This window comes from Anguilla rostrata, chromosome 11 (genome assembly GCF_018555375.3).
Source record: "Anguilla rostrata isolate EN2019 chromosome 11, ASM1855537v3, whole genome shotgun sequence".
NCBI classification, from domain to species: domain Eukaryota; kingdom Metazoa; phylum Chordata; class Actinopteri; order Anguilliformes; family Anguillidae; genus Anguilla; species Anguilla rostrata.
This window is the reverse complement of record NC_057943.1, coordinates 19,595,370-19,611,675: the sequence shown is the minus strand read 5'-3', so window position 1 is coordinate 19,611,675 and position 16,306 is coordinate 19,595,370. Positions and strand designations below refer to the sequence as shown.

Sequence of the window (16,306 nt, the reverse complement as noted above, 5' to 3'; positions counted from 1 at the left end):
GCTAAGGTGCACATAGTGCTGATGTTAATGACTATTGAAAAAATCTCAAGGCAAACATTTCAGCAACCAGATTTCATTAGTACCATCATTAGTGGACATCCAAGGTACTTTAAACCAGTAAAATTCAGGTAAGTACATTAATTGTTTCATAAAAGGTCATTGGTAAAGAAAAATATCAATAAATCAATCAAGTTAATCACAATATATAAATAGGCAAAATCATGTAGAGAACAGAACAGAGCAAGAGGAGTATGGCCATCAGTACACAGAACCAAATAATTCACAGATCATTTGGTTCTGTGATCCAAGCAATTAGTTCATTTAGGTAAAAAGATCTAGCTGATAAAGCAAGACTAATAACTGCAATGTAAAAGCTAGTATACAATCTTAAAATGCACAGTAATACATCTCTTATATTCAATAGTAATATAAATAACTGTCAAACATAATATCATCCCATCTGAAAAGACCATTTGTATTTGTAAAGTCAATTTTATTTCCTTTAGAATCATTTCTTGCCTCTATCAATCAATCCCCACTTCGCACAATACATACACATCCAAACAATGTGGAAGAATTAATTTAACACCAAAGACATAAAAATCAAACACACTGTTTGGCCAAGTCAAATGAGGGAACACGGACAACATCTCATCCCACCAGCAGACAGCACACAGGAGGTTAGGCACAGTTCAGTACTACTGACATACACAAGGCACAAGACATGGCTTTGTTGAGTCTGTGAACACAAAATAAAACCGTAAACTGATTTATAGTTACACAAATGTAGACAGTGAGTGGTGCCCATTATTCACAGAAGTACAATAAAACCCAGTTAAGCAATCCGTCTGGAGAACAGATTTTGAGCTTTTATTGCGAACATATACTGTAATGTTTTGGTTTAACGCTGAAGACACTGTGTCATAACATTAGTCTGTTTGCAATAAAAGCTTAAGATCTGTGTGCTCGACTAATTCCTTATCTCAGTTTACAGTCCTGTTTCTGAGAAGCGCCGGATCAGCAGTTATATGATGGATGCACAGTAATCTCCTTCCTGAGTACCGTAATACCCTCCTGTCTGTTGCTCTCCAGAACGCAGGGCTGATAAATCAGAAGAAGAAGCTTGAGCACGATCTTTCCATATTGGCCAGTGAGGTGGAAGAAGCTTTTCAGGAGTGCCGCAATGCTGAGGAGAAGGCCAAGAGGGCCATCACTGATGTGAGTGACACTGCTTTCTCCATCTGTGTCCCACCGGGCTTTGCAATGCACACAACTCTGTGGTATATGAGATTATTGTAAGATAAATGAGCAGTTAAAAGGGAACTTACTTGAGATTTCTCACCCTGTGCAGGCAGCTATGATGGCAGAGGAGCTTAAGAAAGAGCAGGACACCAGCACCCACCTCGAGCGCATGAAGAAGAATATGGATCAGACGATCAAGGACCTGCAGATGCGTCTGGATGAGGCTGAGCAGATTGCTCTCAAAGGAGGAAAGAAGCAGATACAGAAACTGGAGAACCGGGTGAGGACAATAGCACCATACTGGCGGAGATCATTTTCTGCTCTTTCCAGTTCTCAGAGAATGACGCAAAGCATGTCAGTGCAGACCGACTTGCATCCGGTACTCTAAACCTGGTTCAAAGCCTTAATTTTGGTGGGAGAATTATTACATGACTGAATGCTTTGACCCTCAGGTGAGAGAGCTGGAGAATGAGCTGGAATGTGAGCAGAAGACCACCAATGAGCTACAGAAGGGAGTGCGCAAGTACGAGCGGCGTATCAAAGAGCTCACCTATCAGGTACAGCTCCTTTCTCCTGCAGAGCACCCTTAGGCGTCTCGCCTCACTGTACAACGGTTACACCAAATCAAGCTTGTAGCTCTCTGGTGCATCAGCAACCTTTAACTTAAAAAAAAAAAAAAAAAAAAAAAGTGGTCCAAGTGTAAGCTCTTTCTTCTCTCGGCCTTGCAGGCAGAAGAGGACCGGAAGAACCTGTTACGCTTGCAGGAGCTCATTAACAAGCTGCAGGCCAAGGTGAAGAGTTACAAGAGGCAGGCTGAGGAAGCAGTAAGTTGGAGTCATAAATAAATAAATTTTAGGTCATACATTTTATACATTTGACAAGTCTATTAAAATGAAAGCTAGTATCCCTGCCAGCTGCTGAGCATTCCTCCCCCTCTTTTTCTCTTTACCAGGAGGAGCACGTAAACTCCAACCAGACCAAGAACAGGAAGCTCCAGCACGAGCTTGACGCCGCTGAGGAACGCGCTGACATGGCAGAGACGCAGGTCAATAAGCTCCGCGTTCGTACCCGGGACCAGGGGGTGAAGGTGAGTCCTGACATAACATTCCCCGCAGAGAGAGAGATTATTATTGTCATGGAGCTTTTTTAAAACCTCACAGTAGGATGTCATTTCAGTGCAACTTGCATTTCCACTATTTCAGCTTGCAGAATGAATGAGAAGAGACTCTGGGGGCCCACACCACAGATGATGCGATCGCCTTGGACAGTAGATGCAATAAAGAAAATTGAACACAATTCTTTATTCATGCCCTGTACAGTACCGACTTTGCAAATCTACAGTTGAGATTAAGGGGGCCAAATTCATTTTAACACAACTCATTGACCAAATATGCTTGTTTACTTGTTGCTATTTTAACATTAATGTTAATTCAGTTCCTTTGCAGAAAAGCTTGTGGGTGCAGTGGTTGTGGTACTGGACCACTGGAAAGACAATTTTACAACAAAATTACTGAATAATAATTTTAAAAAACTTTACTGCCACTGGTTGATATTGTTTTAACTAAAGTCCCAAAGGTTCCTCTTTGATCTTACTTCAGGGTAGGGCCCAGAAACAAAGAAAAGTGGTGACAGATGTCCATGTTCACACAGAGGAACACAAGTCTGGATTAAAGTTGTGACCATTTATTTTTTCAATTTACAAACAATAACAGTTAAATAGTAAATTAAATCCAAACCCAAATACAGAGGGGGAAAATAACAACAAAAATTGTGGATGTGCATTAAAACAGTTCACTAGCAGGGCGTGGGTGATTAAGAGTGGTATTCTGAGTTTGGTATACACAGACGAGTGTGTGCTGCTCACCAGAAACACACTGGTGCTTGGGAAAACTACTGGCTGGTGATTACTGCATATATAAGACACTTTTCAGGTGCAGTAGCTATATTCTAGTTTGTGCCATATTCACAAACTCAATTAAAATCACTAAATCATAATCAATGCACAATCGGACATAGCTGTACAAAGGAAATTGAAAAAAAAACCACCCAATGTGGCATTTTTTTTTCTGCCATAATTATCTGCTAATTATAACCCACAAAAGAGATACCGAATCTCCATCCATCTATTGTCAAGTACCTATTGAGAGGGAAAAGTCAGTTACAATCAAATGCAAAGCGTTTAGCACCAGCATTGCCCAGGTTTCAGGGTGATTGCTAATAATAGCTATGTTCAGATATAAGATTTTAAATGGGTACGAGGATAGAGACTCATCTGATTCAATATTTAGATCATTGCCAATGTACAATATGAACAATATGATTTGAGCATAAACAACTGCATTGACAATTCACTGTTGAACTATCTGGACTAAAATATACCATTCGATAGGTATACTACAAATGACAGTGTGGGTCAATATAGTACAATTTGTAGCAATGGTTAAAAGCTTGCTAGTTTGAAGCTGAATATATTAAAAATTTGTTAACTTTTAAGCCTAGACAAGACAGATGCAAAAATAACATCCAAATTGATACTTTTGTTGTCAGGTGATCACTGCATAATACAACTCAAAATGTTTCCAAATCCAAGGAATAAAATCATTAAAATATTTTTGAATAGTCTGGGTGATGGCTATAGGAACATGTTATTCTGCATACCTAAATAAGACTCACTAAGCAAGTCTGAAAGTTAGCCTAGTACCACATATTTTAAAATATGTAGTGTATAAACTGACTAAGCATTCAAACAACAAGGAGAAAGAAAAAAAAATTAATTTAAAAGTTAATTCCCAAATCAGGAGATCTGTTTAAAAGCAGAACGCACCTTAGGCATTTATCTTCATTGTAATGAGTGCATCCTATTATTATTTTACATATATAGATTGCTAAGAATTGTTTTTTTGAAAGCTGACCAGAACAATAATTGATTTCTAGAAGAGAAATCCAAGGAAAGTGTACCGTGCTTCCACCAAATAAATGGCCTTTACAACAATGAATAATAAAGGCTTGGTACACTTCAACCAAACAGGCTCTGGGTCAGATTGCCCCTCCCAGAGAATAATCATAGATGCCCTTTTAAACCACCTTTGTCACAAAATAGTCTTTAAACAGATCGCGCTTGGAGCCCAAGGGAAACAGAATGCAACATTCATGGTGATGTTTGGTGCTCGTTGTGACGAAGATACTGCTGGCCTGGTTTGCAGAGATCACTTGGACACACAGACTCCTGTGTGGCCAAACAAGCCCAGCTTCCCCAACTGTAAACTCCAACAAACTCCGCAAAGAAGTCACATCACCTTCACAAACCAGACTGTTGCATGCATAGTGAAAAGACTGGGGAAAAAGAAAACAAGCAGCAGCAATAAGACAACATTTCAGTTCACTTAAGACCCCTTGAGGTCTGGGAAATATTAATAGACTTGAGAGAAAATACAGTTCCACTTTTCAATGTGCAGGGTGATTTTTATGGATTTGAAACATACGTTTGGGGCTCCTAGGGCTGGTTGCACTAACTGGGCATTTAATAAAAATAAAAAATTAAAATAAAAAAGGTTGGTCGTAAGTGCCAAGTTAGGAAATGGTATGTCTGACTGATCTCATTTTAAAACCTGTTGCTAACAGTATGTCGAGACACTTAAGTCCAGCGTAAACATTGTATATCTAGCATAAGTAATACATATTCATGTGCATAAACACACAACGAAACTGACACAAACCAAGTAACCCTAGAACGTCTAAGTGAACTACGTAAACTGTGCCCTGTGCCTTAACCAGCTACATAGCGAATTAACATTTCATAAATGAGCAAAAACAGAACATATAGCAACAGTGGATTTACTGAAAACATATTTGGCAAAAAGTCATCCAACAGGCGCTGGCATTGTTCTTTCAGGATATTTTTCAAATTAGAAGTTTTTAAAAGAGCATATACAGTACAATATTGTATCAGAATTATGGCTAACCAGAACAAAATAGTTACTGAAGTAAATGTTTGCCGGTTTAATTAGAAATTTTGCCCCACAGGTAATTCATGATGATAAATCTGCCACTGGTCACACGAAAAAGTTGATGTGAAAGCTGCTCGGCAGAGAAAGGCCAGAAGTTTTGATGCCAGAAAGCTTATGCTGTCATCAAGCCAATAATTTTCATAAGCCAAGACATAGTAAATACCACTTGACTGGCATTTACCTCTTCAAAAGGAAAATAACGTGCCTGTTTGCATTTATCCACCCCTCTTACTATCAAGAAGGCAACTGCATACAGCATGTCACGGACAATCCTGCCTGGAAGCTTGGACATTTTAGAAATCACTTACAGATGATGTAGGCTGTGGACAGATACATGCACATGATCCAATAGTGTTAATAGTTTACACACCTCAGTCAAAAAAAAAAAGACCCTGCCGATTTTTACTAATGCACCAAGACCTGCAATTTGGTGATTTTATATTTCACCTACCCTGGCCACTAATATTGCCACATGGCATTGGGCTTCTATTGATGAATATTAAGTTTGTGTCCAGGTGTAACAAAAAGCATGTCCAACTGGTCTAACTGATGTATAAATTAAGCCAGAACTGTGACTCTGTTCCAGGTCAGATGCAACTTTCAGCCACACGTGCACGTCCAGTTGGTACAACCAGCCCCGGGTGTGTAAAAAGGGATTTGACAACATTACTTGATCATGGTTGAAAAGCTTGATTTATTGCAACCCTATGTATGAGAATGGCAGTACAAGGTGGATGGTGCTGGGTTGAAAAAATGAGGTAGCTCAAACCATAGTTTTTGTCGTTGAATCTCTCCAAAGGATTACTCAGGCCATCTAGGGAACTCCAGCACAACTGAGTGATATAGATCAAAGACGTGCTTCGGGAGCAGACTGCTCAATTGGACATCCGTTTCCCTGGCAACGTCTACACATTCTGGCAAAAGCAGGCAAAGCAACAGGCCCTGCAGTGAGACTCCTCCTCCCTGCTCCATCCAATCAGATAGAAGAGGTATGAGGTACTGCTGTGAGGAGGGGAAAGATCATGGTAGAAGGGAGATAAGTGGACAGCTGGAAAACAGTCACAACTGACAAATCACTTCCAGTTGCAGAGCACTGGAAAGGTTAGGAGTACAAATACAAGTGAGATAAATGCCACGACCTGCATAGTTTATTTTCTACTTTCTCACACTGCCTTGGACTTTACAGAGGCCTCTTTTCTCAGCATTAAAAACAGTGATCATTAACAATAATGTAAGACCTATATTTGCAAATGCCATGCTGTGTATTTTTAAAATAATTAAGAATTGAGAGCCAACATACAGTATCACAGAACAAAAAAATAAAAATGGGAGAAGAAAGGTGTCTCCCCCCGATGTCCTAGCAGATTTAAGGTGTAGGTCTACTAGTACTGAGGAAGGATGAAGGGCTGGATGTGGGGAGGAATGCCAGTGGAAACCAGCATCCCCATCAACACTGTTCACGTGATCAGACATGTAGAAATGCTCCTTCAAAGGGACAGCTCAGGTGACCTTTTCGCCAAGCAAACAGAGCTCTTCCTTAGACCAGCACACCCCCAAAACCCCACCCCCTACTCTGTCTGTATACAATGGACACTAATGCTAACAGTAAAGGCTGCAAGATGTGTAACAGCATTCAGATCAAGCATGAGCAGGATGCATGTGATCTAGGTAATGGCAAACTTGAGTGATTTCAGGTTTGATAGCGGCCCACACCTTTAAAAACTGCAGTCATATCCCATCTTAACTGATGTCTCCATTTAAAGTGTGTATCAAAGCAAAATATCTGGTTCTTGAGAGACTAAATGCAATGTCTTTCAAAAACATACAGGTTAGCTATATATATTTCATATATGTATTATTTGACTTAATCTCAAAAATATGTGGAACTATTGCTTATCCCTGAAAGATTTTGTCTTAAGGGAGGATGGGGGGTTTACACCAGGTTTTCTTTCCTGCACTTGTGTGGTGTCCCCCGCAGTCAGAGAGGGGGGGAGGGGGAGAAATAAAATAAAATAAACAGACCCTTCAGTTAATGACTGCTGGAGTTTCCCCGCACACCCGCAATGATCTGACAACATTCGGCTGGTCCAGAGTCACACACACACACAGCACTGTACAGTACGGATCCCTGAACGAGCGTCCCTTAGGACACGCCCTCTGCGGTGTAGACTGTCGGTGTCGGCACCCCTCCTCACCCCTCGCCTCCCTCCGTCCGAGTGCCGCGGTTAAACCTCCAGCGCGTCTCTGTCCAGGTCCATGTACGCCTCTTCGATGTAGCTTGCTATGGCACACAGCGAAGTCCGGTCCGGGCTCAGCAGGACGGACACTGTCTCCTTCCAGTAGCTGAAGGGGATGCAGGAGCTCTGCGAGGGGGCACACGGGGGGGCGGGTGAAACACTAAAGTCATGTTTCTGGGGCCTGGACTCGATGACACGGCATGTGCGCACTGGCAGTGTGCTTTCCTAATGGGCTTTTGTGCTACGAAGGCAGGCAGGTCACATTTGCATGGTTAGACTGCTAAACATATGTGCTGCTGGGGGAGGTTTGTACCAACTGAAGCTAGAAAACTTGAATTAATAGCATGAATGTTTCTTCTACACGTTTAAAACACAATGCCTTGAAAAATGAAATTAGTAGCACAAACTAGTTTTCAAAATCAGGAAATGCTGTTCCTTTGACACATCTGAACATCATCAGGGCACAAACGACTTAGTGGACACTGCTTCAACCATGCATCCTGGTGCACTACGTGAAATATTACTATGGCTGCTCGGAAGGAACAATATTTATTTTTAAAAAAGAAAAGAAAAAGACACAAAAGGGACTCTCATTCATGAAAAGTGAGAAGGCCGCAGGCAGAGCACACAGTTGGAGCCCAGCGTGTCCCTGAGCCGCGAGCAGCGCCGCACTCACGTTCTCCAGACAGGTGCTGTCCTTGTCCTTGTTGAGGTAATGGCGCTGCCAGAAGCGCAGCAGGTTGTGGAAGTTGTTGAGCAGGCAGCCCGGGTACTTCTCCGAGTACTCCTTCTCCCTCAGGGCTTTCAGGTAGAATGGCAGCTTGTCTTTCTTTCGCGCCAGCATCAGAACCACCAGGCTGGTGTTCAGGCAGCTCACGTTCTCCTGTGTCCACAGAGAGAGGCGTCAGGCAAAGCCCTGGTCTAATGTGAGGCTGACTGCAGTGGGCCAGATCACCATACTGTGACCGCTACAGGTTTAATTTAATTTCTGTGCCACTGACCTTCAGAGTTTCCAGAGTTTCATCAATGTTTCAGCTTATGAGAAATACTTTCAGGTGACTTTGAGGTATAATCTAGATAAGAGATTCCTGTCTGCCCATTAAAGTGACAAAGAATAACTGAATAATGGAGAATGAGAGCTTACCTGTGTGAGCGTTTGCACATTAATGATGTTGACAAGCCGGAAGAGGAAGGAGAGCCTGTTCTCCACACGCGACATGTACGACAGCAGACAGCACTCCGACAGCACTTCCACCACTGTGGAGAACAGACAGCAGCAGCAGGTTTCAGTCCCACCCACCTGTTCCTCTTACCATTCCAGCAGAGCACACTGTACACTGCTTCTCTAGGACACTTTTAGCTTTTACTTTCAGCTGCACTGAGCACAGTCTGACACAGGTTGGCTCACATCACCTTTCACATCTTCCGTTTGGTTCTCGAATCGGTCCAGGGACAAGACGATGCATCGCACCAGCATGTTGGAGTCCACCAAGGAGCTGTTGATCTGATTCAAGAAGATCTGAAACTGGAAGAGAAAAACGAAGACGTGGTGACATTACCAAAGGTGAACCACATACACAGAACAGATAAACCTATGCAAGGTCGTGCAGCACAGTCACACGGTGGGGCCCCAGGACCCTGCACACTATCCACCTTTTCGTCTGTGTTGACGTATTTGTTGAACCTGCAGAAGGCATCACTGTTGAACTTCATGAGCTCCCCCAGGAGGTCGAAGTAGCTCTGGAGCACGTCCCTGGACTTGCAGCCGCTGTCAATGATGCAGAACAGGATATGCTGGAGGGAGGAAAAGAGCGAGAGGGGGAAAAAATGACGCAAGTGCGAGAGGTTGCCATAGCGACCGGGTCCGCGCTCAGCTCTGCGGCACGCTCACCTCCAGCAGGCCCCTCTTCAGGAGGAACATCTGGTCGGCGTAGGAGGTGGCCCCTCTGAGGAAGCTCTCCACTGCCCTGGCCTGCCAGAACCTGGGGTGGGGGGTGAGCATGGGGGAGGACAGGTGAGCACCAGCACAGCACATGGCTCACACGGGCCCTGACAGGGCCAAACAGCCAGGACAGGCCCGTTTACCTGAAGGAGGAGTCCGCTGGTTCCCGCTTCATCACCGCGAGCAACCGAGTCAGGAGACCCTTCTTACCGTCACAAACCAGACTCCTACAGAGAGGAGGAGAGAGAAAGTCATGAAATAGAAAGAGGGGGAGAGTGAGAGCCAATGAGAAAGCCAGCTTCTGTCTGTGTGCTGGAGAAGGAATACCTGTGAGCTGTGCTCCCTACCTGTCAGTTTTGACCAGAGCTTCCACCTCCGGGATGTTGGCTTTCAGAGAGATGCAGCTCAGCTCATTCAGCTCCTGGCTGTTCAGAAGCAGGTATTTGTTCCTGAAAGGAGGAAAGATTCAGATTTGCACCAGTGAGACCAACGGGCCACCGTACCAAGCAGCCTCCCGCCATCTGGTAAATACTCACTCGTGGTGGTCACTGAAGCTCTGAAGCAGCCTCAAGAACTGGATTTTGAAGGAAATTTCCTGTCAAAGTGACCGAAACAAAGGAAAATGACCAACCGTGCAAAGAGCACATGCGATGGCATGACACACAGAGCTGCAGGCTGTGCCCACATGCTTACCGGGCTGCAGTCGCAGTTCTGGTTCTGCCCGTGCAGCACATGGTTGGACGTCTGCTTCCTCCAGATGAGCTTGTCGAAGAGGTTGTTGAGTCCTGGGATCAGCCGGAACTCGGCCAACATTTTGTGCACCTGCGGGGGTGTACACACAGAAGGGTTTATTCTCTATAGCAGTGGCAATCAACCCTGCTCCTGGAGATCTACCGTCCTGTAGGCTTTCACTCCAACCCTAACAAAGCCCACCTCATTCAACAGCTAGGGTTGAAATGAAAACCTGCAGGATGATAGATTTCCAGGAACAGGGTTGGTGACCACTGCGCTGCAGGCTCAGGTCACATGTCCTTTACCACTGCGCGTATAATGCAGGGCTGACTAATGCAAAAATGTAGATCAGTGTCACAAGCAGCGGTGGATAAGAAAGACTAAACGCTGTGACTTCAAGCACTAAGTCTACTTCCAATCTGTGTTGGGTCATGGCTTAAATAATGGCTGTAGACTGCGTGCACATGCTGGGTCTGTTTGGGCATGATCAATCCATTTACCCGGGGGTTCCAGGGAAAATGAAGGCACATGCATAGATTCCAGTAATGCCACTAAACCTGTTTTAACTCACACGTTTGTCAGCGATTTGCCATTTAACCACCTCTACAGCCAGGGAACAGCTGCCAGATCAATTACGTTGAACTGCACCAGTGGTTCCGGAACATTAAAGGCCCCAGCTCCTCACCTGGTTTCTTTGGCGACCCATGAGCAGCACGCAGAGGACGTACAGCACCTCCACCTTGTACATGATCTCGTGCACAATCTTCATGGACTGCGGGAGCCGGTGTCTCAGTGGGCTCGTGGCCAGGCTGCTCTCGTCAGAGGATTCTGAAAGCATTGTGAAAAGCACGCTCCTCTGTCAAACAGGCTGCAACAGATCCTGCTTCCATTTCTCAAATAAAACCAAGGGTGTCTGAGGTTGTTCAAGGACAAAACCGCAGTAGCAAATGGAAACTCAAGCTTGGGGTTTAAGTATAGCTCCATATTCATGCTTAATCACGCATCGCTAACCCTACCAGGCCACGTCAACAGTCCACCACAAAATGAATCACAATTTAGCACAGTCAGAATAAATGCTCCATATTCCAATTCTGGTATGGGCTGGCAATCAGTCAGTGGTCCTGCAAACAAGTTTTCACTTGTAGTTAATCTGAGAAATATCTGGTAAAAAAACAGCTGAACATTAGAACTGCTGAAGGTTTCAACAGCCATCTAATACTGATCAAAACAGTTAAATATCTCTGGAAAGACTATGCTTTTACTATGCAACTGCACAGGCAGTGGGCTGTAGGGAGGTAGCAGCAGAAGGTACGACTCACCTGTGCTGCTGTGCTCCGCCTCCTCCGTGGCCATCTGCATGAGCGCGTCCAGCACCAGAGCATTGTCCAGCCAGGTGTACCAGTCCTCCAGCTCCTGCAGGAAGTTGGAGGTGCCCGTGGCTTCAGACACCTTCCGAGTGGCCAGCTTGCACAGTCTCTCAATAAACCCGGGTATGTTGAGGAGAGTCACTGAGACACGAGAGGAGATGTCAAAGTTCAAAACATATCTTTCACTGGAATAAAGATTCAATCGTCCAACTCTACTTTCTCCCGTGGAGTTCATATAAAATTGAGTTCGCTAGAATGTGGAGTTCATATACTATTATTCCCAGTCTACATACCTAATATGAGCTGGCACTCTGGCTGGTATGAAGGTCATATTTCCAGCTTTGCTTATAGTTGTTGCCGTACCTTGGTTGACTTCTGCGCGGGAGGGGCTGGCGTTCTTCTTCTGCTGGGCGTTCTTTGCCAGGAGGGTGTGCTTGTCGTCGTTGCCCACATCGGGCTCGGAGATGGTGACGGACAGGATGCGGCAGAAGTTGGCGAGCTGCTGCTGGTCGAAGCTCTGGACCAGAGTGGGCAGGTTGTGGATGTCCTCCAGCTGAATCATCTCCTGTGATGTGGAGAGGAAGCAGGCGCACCATGGTCAACGCAGCAGACACCACAGTGAGCGCATAAATATTCCCACTGGTCACATTCAAACCAATCTTGAAAGTTATCCCAGAGGTCCATGTCAATAATTACAACAAGAATCCCATTATGGTGGTTCACTAAAAGTACAAAGCAGCTTTTTCAGATTTTAAGAACCAGCACTGGTCACCTTTTTGACCCCTAGGATGTCTTCGATTAGCGTGGCCGTCTGCAGAAAGGTCTTCTTATTTGTCATCAGGGTGAACAGAAACAAAACGAAGTCGTTCCTAGATGCAAGGCTTTTCGTGACCCCTTCCGTCTGAAACAGACACGAGGAAGTCAATTCCCAGCCAGCATCAGCATGCAGTAGTCTGGTCATGGGTGAATAAGATCAGAGTACTGCAGCTATGTTACATTCAACAAAGTACACATAATGATGGAAAACAACTGAGAAAAGAAGAACAGCAGCAATGGCTTTTCAGCTGAATTCATCAATAACATCATCTTTGCGTGCTTAACTGCAAAAGAGTCCATAATATCCATCCTTTCTATAGTTATAAATCTGTAACAATTTGCATAATCAATGCAAGTACTTACACATATACAGCAGTTGTACAGAACACTCAAACAGTCTTTGACCAGATCGTCACTCACTGTAGAGAGAACAAAGCGTTCATAATGCAGTTGGTAAAGAGAAAGTTTACAAAGCACATTATTACAGTTAAAATAAATGCTAAATTTCAAACTATGCTCAAATATAGTCAATTCTCCCATTAAGTAACGGAAGACAAGGAGGCTAATCTAGAGGAAATTAACAGCTGGAGTTTAAATGTCTATTATTGAACATTTTTTCCAATAGCTTACTTTTGGAGCTGTTCTTCTGCGTTGTGAGTGTGGGTCTCATTAAGATTTCCACCAGTAACTGCAAGGAAGTTATAATGAGTGAACATCCAGCAAGTGAACAACCAAAACTGCTCAGGTCACATCATGCATTCTGAAATGTTTGAAAGTAAATGGGCATGGCCCTGAAAACGAAAGGAAAACCTGCGGGAACTCACATCAACACCTCCAAAGAGATCAAACGTGTACGTGTTGGGAAAGGTCGACTCCTGAGCCGTCTTCCTGTCCTCTGTCACAAACGACATGGCTTCCATGGAAAGCAAGGATGACAGTTCCTAAAATGTGGACAAAATGCCATGCACGAATGACCCTGCTGATAGCTCACCAAACACATTCAACTGTCAATATAGTGCACACATCCAAAAGAATTCACAAGCACAAACACCATGAATGTGCACACACTAAACTACTGGATGCAAATACACATTTCATAATCTCTGAAGCCACAGCTGAGAGAAGAAAGACCAGTAGTATATGAATGAATGCCAGCAGTACCTTCACCACTCCATGGGTCTGAGAGAGATCGCTATTGGGGTGGCTGCTTTCATACAGCCTCTGCAGCAGTATGGGGATCCCTTGCCATCTGGCGCGCTTGTCCCTCTCTTTGAGCAGAGCCTCGGGTAACTGGAAAAGCAGCACAGACGCAATGGCAGTCGCCAACGTAGGAAAGGAAAGAGCCCACAAAGAAACGAACGCCACATTCTCACTGTGTTTTCAGAAGACAGAAAATCCTTCTCTGGACTCGCACCCAGGGTACATGCACTTCTGTTCCAACTGGGAGACTAATGTTATGCTTCATTTCAGAGTCAGACACATCAAAGCCTATACTGACGGTAGCCAACGCATGCAATTCATATTATGAATCCCAGAAATCCCCCCCCCGAGCTAGGGCATTACTTAACCAACACGAATGGAAGGCTTGACAAGGACAGAGCACCCTCACCGATTAAAAACCTTGTGTAAATGGACTGCATTTATATAGCGCTTTTATCCAAAGCGCTTTACAATTGATGCCTCTCATTCGCCAGAGCAGTTAGGAGTTAGGGGTTAGGTGTCTTGCTCAAGGACACTTCGACATGCCCAGGGCGGGGTTTGAACCGGCAACCCTCCGACTGCCAGACAATCGGTCTTACCTCCTGAGCTATGTCGCCCCATGTTGTGTAAATCTTACATTTCAAATGATCTTCAAATCATAAAATGTATACATTAATACTTCATTTTTAAGAAGTTTGGGGTGTGTAAATCCTAGAAGGGATATGCACTTCCATTTCTAATAGGCAGCCAATTAAAATGACTCACCACTCACTGGTTAAAATTCTAATTGTCACTGCGCCTAAAAAGACTCTCTTGAATTGACAGGATTTTGCAGTGATGAGAAGGACCTCAAAATGAGGCAGCCAAATTGGGATTATAAAAAATAATTTGCGCAAAAATGTATACAATGCGAAACATCTACAGGTTTGCATGATGAGTGTTATCACGCCAAGTAACACAACATGAATGTTTTTCTTTTTCCCCCAGCTTGACGGTATCATTTTCACCATGAATTGTCACGTGGACAACACATACTTTATTTTACATATTACTTTTGCATAAGAGTTATTTTCCAATTGACTTGCATTTCAACAGCTCATTAGGAAAGAATTATAAGTTTTCATGTACACATTATACCGTTTTATGCGTGTCTAGCAATGTTGTACATCTAATCGTATATGGGTGCTGATATCGGTAAGCTCGTTAACACACAAATGTTAACCAAGTACAGTAAATTTGTGTACAGTCTCGGACAATTAGGTTAACAGCCATCACGTTGCGTCGGTTTTAAGGCGAATACTTCCACACGAGCAGTAAATCAAAATGGTATTCATAGACAGCATTTCTGAAAAACAGATTGAGTATCCACTGAAAACGTTAAAGCAGCACCCAGTTACAGCCTGGCTAATAACCACATAACAAAGGCACATATAAACCTTAAATTACCCTACGATTGCCCATCTAAAATTCTCAATAGGTGTAATGTGGCCTCAAACATCAGCTACGAATAAATTTGCGCACTTGTCGAGAAACGTGGCATAACAATTAGGTAGCAAACTTAGCCAGTCGACATAACAGCGAAGATAGTCAAGTTAGAGCACGGAGTATAAACACAGGCTGAGGCCGAGTGCCTAGCTGGACAGCTAGGAAACATTATCCAACTACAATTAATGTGATGACATAATGAAGATGGGTAGCAATTAGGCAGCAATCTGGAAGTCCGCCACATTCCACTTTTCCCAGCTGATTAGCTAACGCTAGCTCAGTTACAACGTAACGTCTATTCATTTTAATCGTTTACTATCATTTAGCACGGTAGCTATGTAGTTTGATAGACGACTGTTAACTGACAAGTACTAACTAGTTAAGATTAAATAAATACATATAAACGTCGTTGCTGTCGATGGATAATCGGAAATAAAGAACAGAAGCTAACGTAGTTTGATGCCAATTTTTCTCTCTGTTATGTTACGAATGACGATTAGTTGCAGTAGACTAGCTAACGTCAGATACACTAATCTAGATAGATAACATTAGGTAATGATAGCTAGCTAGTTCGTCAACTAAACCGAACAACATCGTTCCTGGACTGCGAGCAAAGAAGGTAGACCTAGTTATCTAGTTAAATAACTGGCTGTCGTATCTGTAATTAAAATATAGTAGTTTGTTAAATATGCACCTCAAGCTTTAAATAATCGCGTATGACTATGTGATATGCTAATTTGGTAGCTAGCTATCGGGTAGTTTGCCCCATCGCATGCTAAATTCGCTATGTAGCTAGGTCACTTCAACAAAAGACCATAAAATTGCAATTCACGTCATCATCTTGGAAAGCTGGTTAGATGGCTTACTAAAACCAAATAACGTAAGTTGAATTTCTAAGAGGTCACTTTATGTCAGTAAATTGTTCAGTAAGCTTACATAACCGGAAACTCATGTTTGGGGTAACTCGATTCCAGGCGTTCACTGAATACCCCCTCAGCGGCCATAGCGAACATTTTAATCTGGGCAGAGACGAACTCTAGTTCCCGGACAGCGACGGCCTTCGCTTCTATTCTCAATTTTACAGGTAACATAGCGACAATTCACTGTCTGTATTACCTGTGTCCCCCGGCTCAGTCCACAACCAGTAATTTGACCATGTCTAATCCTGGACAGGATATTCCTACTTCGGCTTTTTCGGGATAACCCAGTCCGAGAGGACTCGGCACCCACCGACGTCGCCATTACTTCTTCTTCCTGAACTGTTCTAAACAGGAAGCT

General features: G+C 43.6%; 2 protein-coding genes across 4 annotated transcripts in view; one reads left to right on the top strand and one right to left on the bottom strand.

Annotated features, from left to right (window-relative positions):
- LOC135234208 (myosin-7-like) overlaps positions 1–5,640 on the top strand; it is a 22,019-nt gene extending 16,379 nt beyond the window's left edge. The window contains exons 37-42 of the mRNA XM_064298573.1: positions 1,093–1,218; positions 1,352–1,522; positions 1,695–1,799; positions 1,971–2,066; positions 2,195–2,329; positions 2,445–5,640. Coding sequence (XP_064154643.1) covers positions 1,093–1,218; positions 1,352–1,522; positions 1,695–1,799; positions 1,971–2,066; positions 2,195–2,329; positions 2,445–2,456 — 645 coding nt within the window. The 3' untranslated portion in view covers positions 2,457–5,640. The remainder of the gene's footprint in view (positions 1–1,092; positions 1,219–1,351; positions 1,523–1,694; positions 1,800–1,970; positions 2,067–2,194; positions 2,330–2,444) is intronic.
- LOC135234209 (short transient receptor potential channel 4-associated protein-like) lies at positions 2,910–16,306 on the bottom strand. Of its 3 annotated transcripts, XR_010324033.1 has the most exons (21): positions 16,145–16,306; positions 13,505–13,633; positions 13,168–13,284; positions 12,974–13,031; positions 12,707–12,762; positions 12,300–12,428; positions 11,891–12,092; positions 11,480–11,668; positions 10,846–10,988; positions 10,122–10,250; positions 9,965–10,023; positions 9,776–9,877; positions 9,572–9,655; positions 9,378–9,468; positions 9,140–9,280; positions 8,900–9,011; positions 8,631–8,743; positions 8,163–8,369; positions 7,445–7,612; positions 6,019–6,251; positions 2,910–4,575 (listed from the first exon to the last, which is right to left on the bottom strand). XR_010324033.1 is itself a non-coding variant. In XM_064298574.1 (20 exons), exons 1-19 carry the CDS (start codon positions 16,268–16,270, stop codon positions 7,475–7,477), a joined length of 2,325 nt encoding a protein of 774 aa, XP_064154644.1. In that variant the 5' UTR covers positions 16,271–16,306; the 3' UTR covers positions 2,910–6,251; positions 7,445–7,474. The 3 variants fall into 3 exon arrangements, 2 of the variants coding, with proteins under 2 accessions (XP_064154644.1, XP_064154645.1); XM_064298574.1 differs by having other exon boundaries at positions 2,910–6,251; XM_064298575.1 differs by having other exon boundaries at positions 2,910–6,248.

Excerpts from the sequence above, each read along its gene's own strand:
- LOC135234209 (XM_064298574.1), bottom strand. The coding sequence starts at position 16,270 with ATGGCGACGTCGGTGGGTGCCGAGTCCTCTCGGACTGGGTTATCCCGA. Across the intron at positions 10,251-10,845 it reads TGGGTCGCCAAAGAAACCAG|GTGCACAAAATGTTGGCCGA; the intron begins GTGAGGAGCTGG and ends ACACCCCCGCAG. Across the intron at positions 8,370-8,630 it reads ATGTGCAAACGCTCACACAG|GAGAACGTGAGCTGCCTGAA; the intron begins GTAAGCTCTCAT and ends CTGTGGACACAG.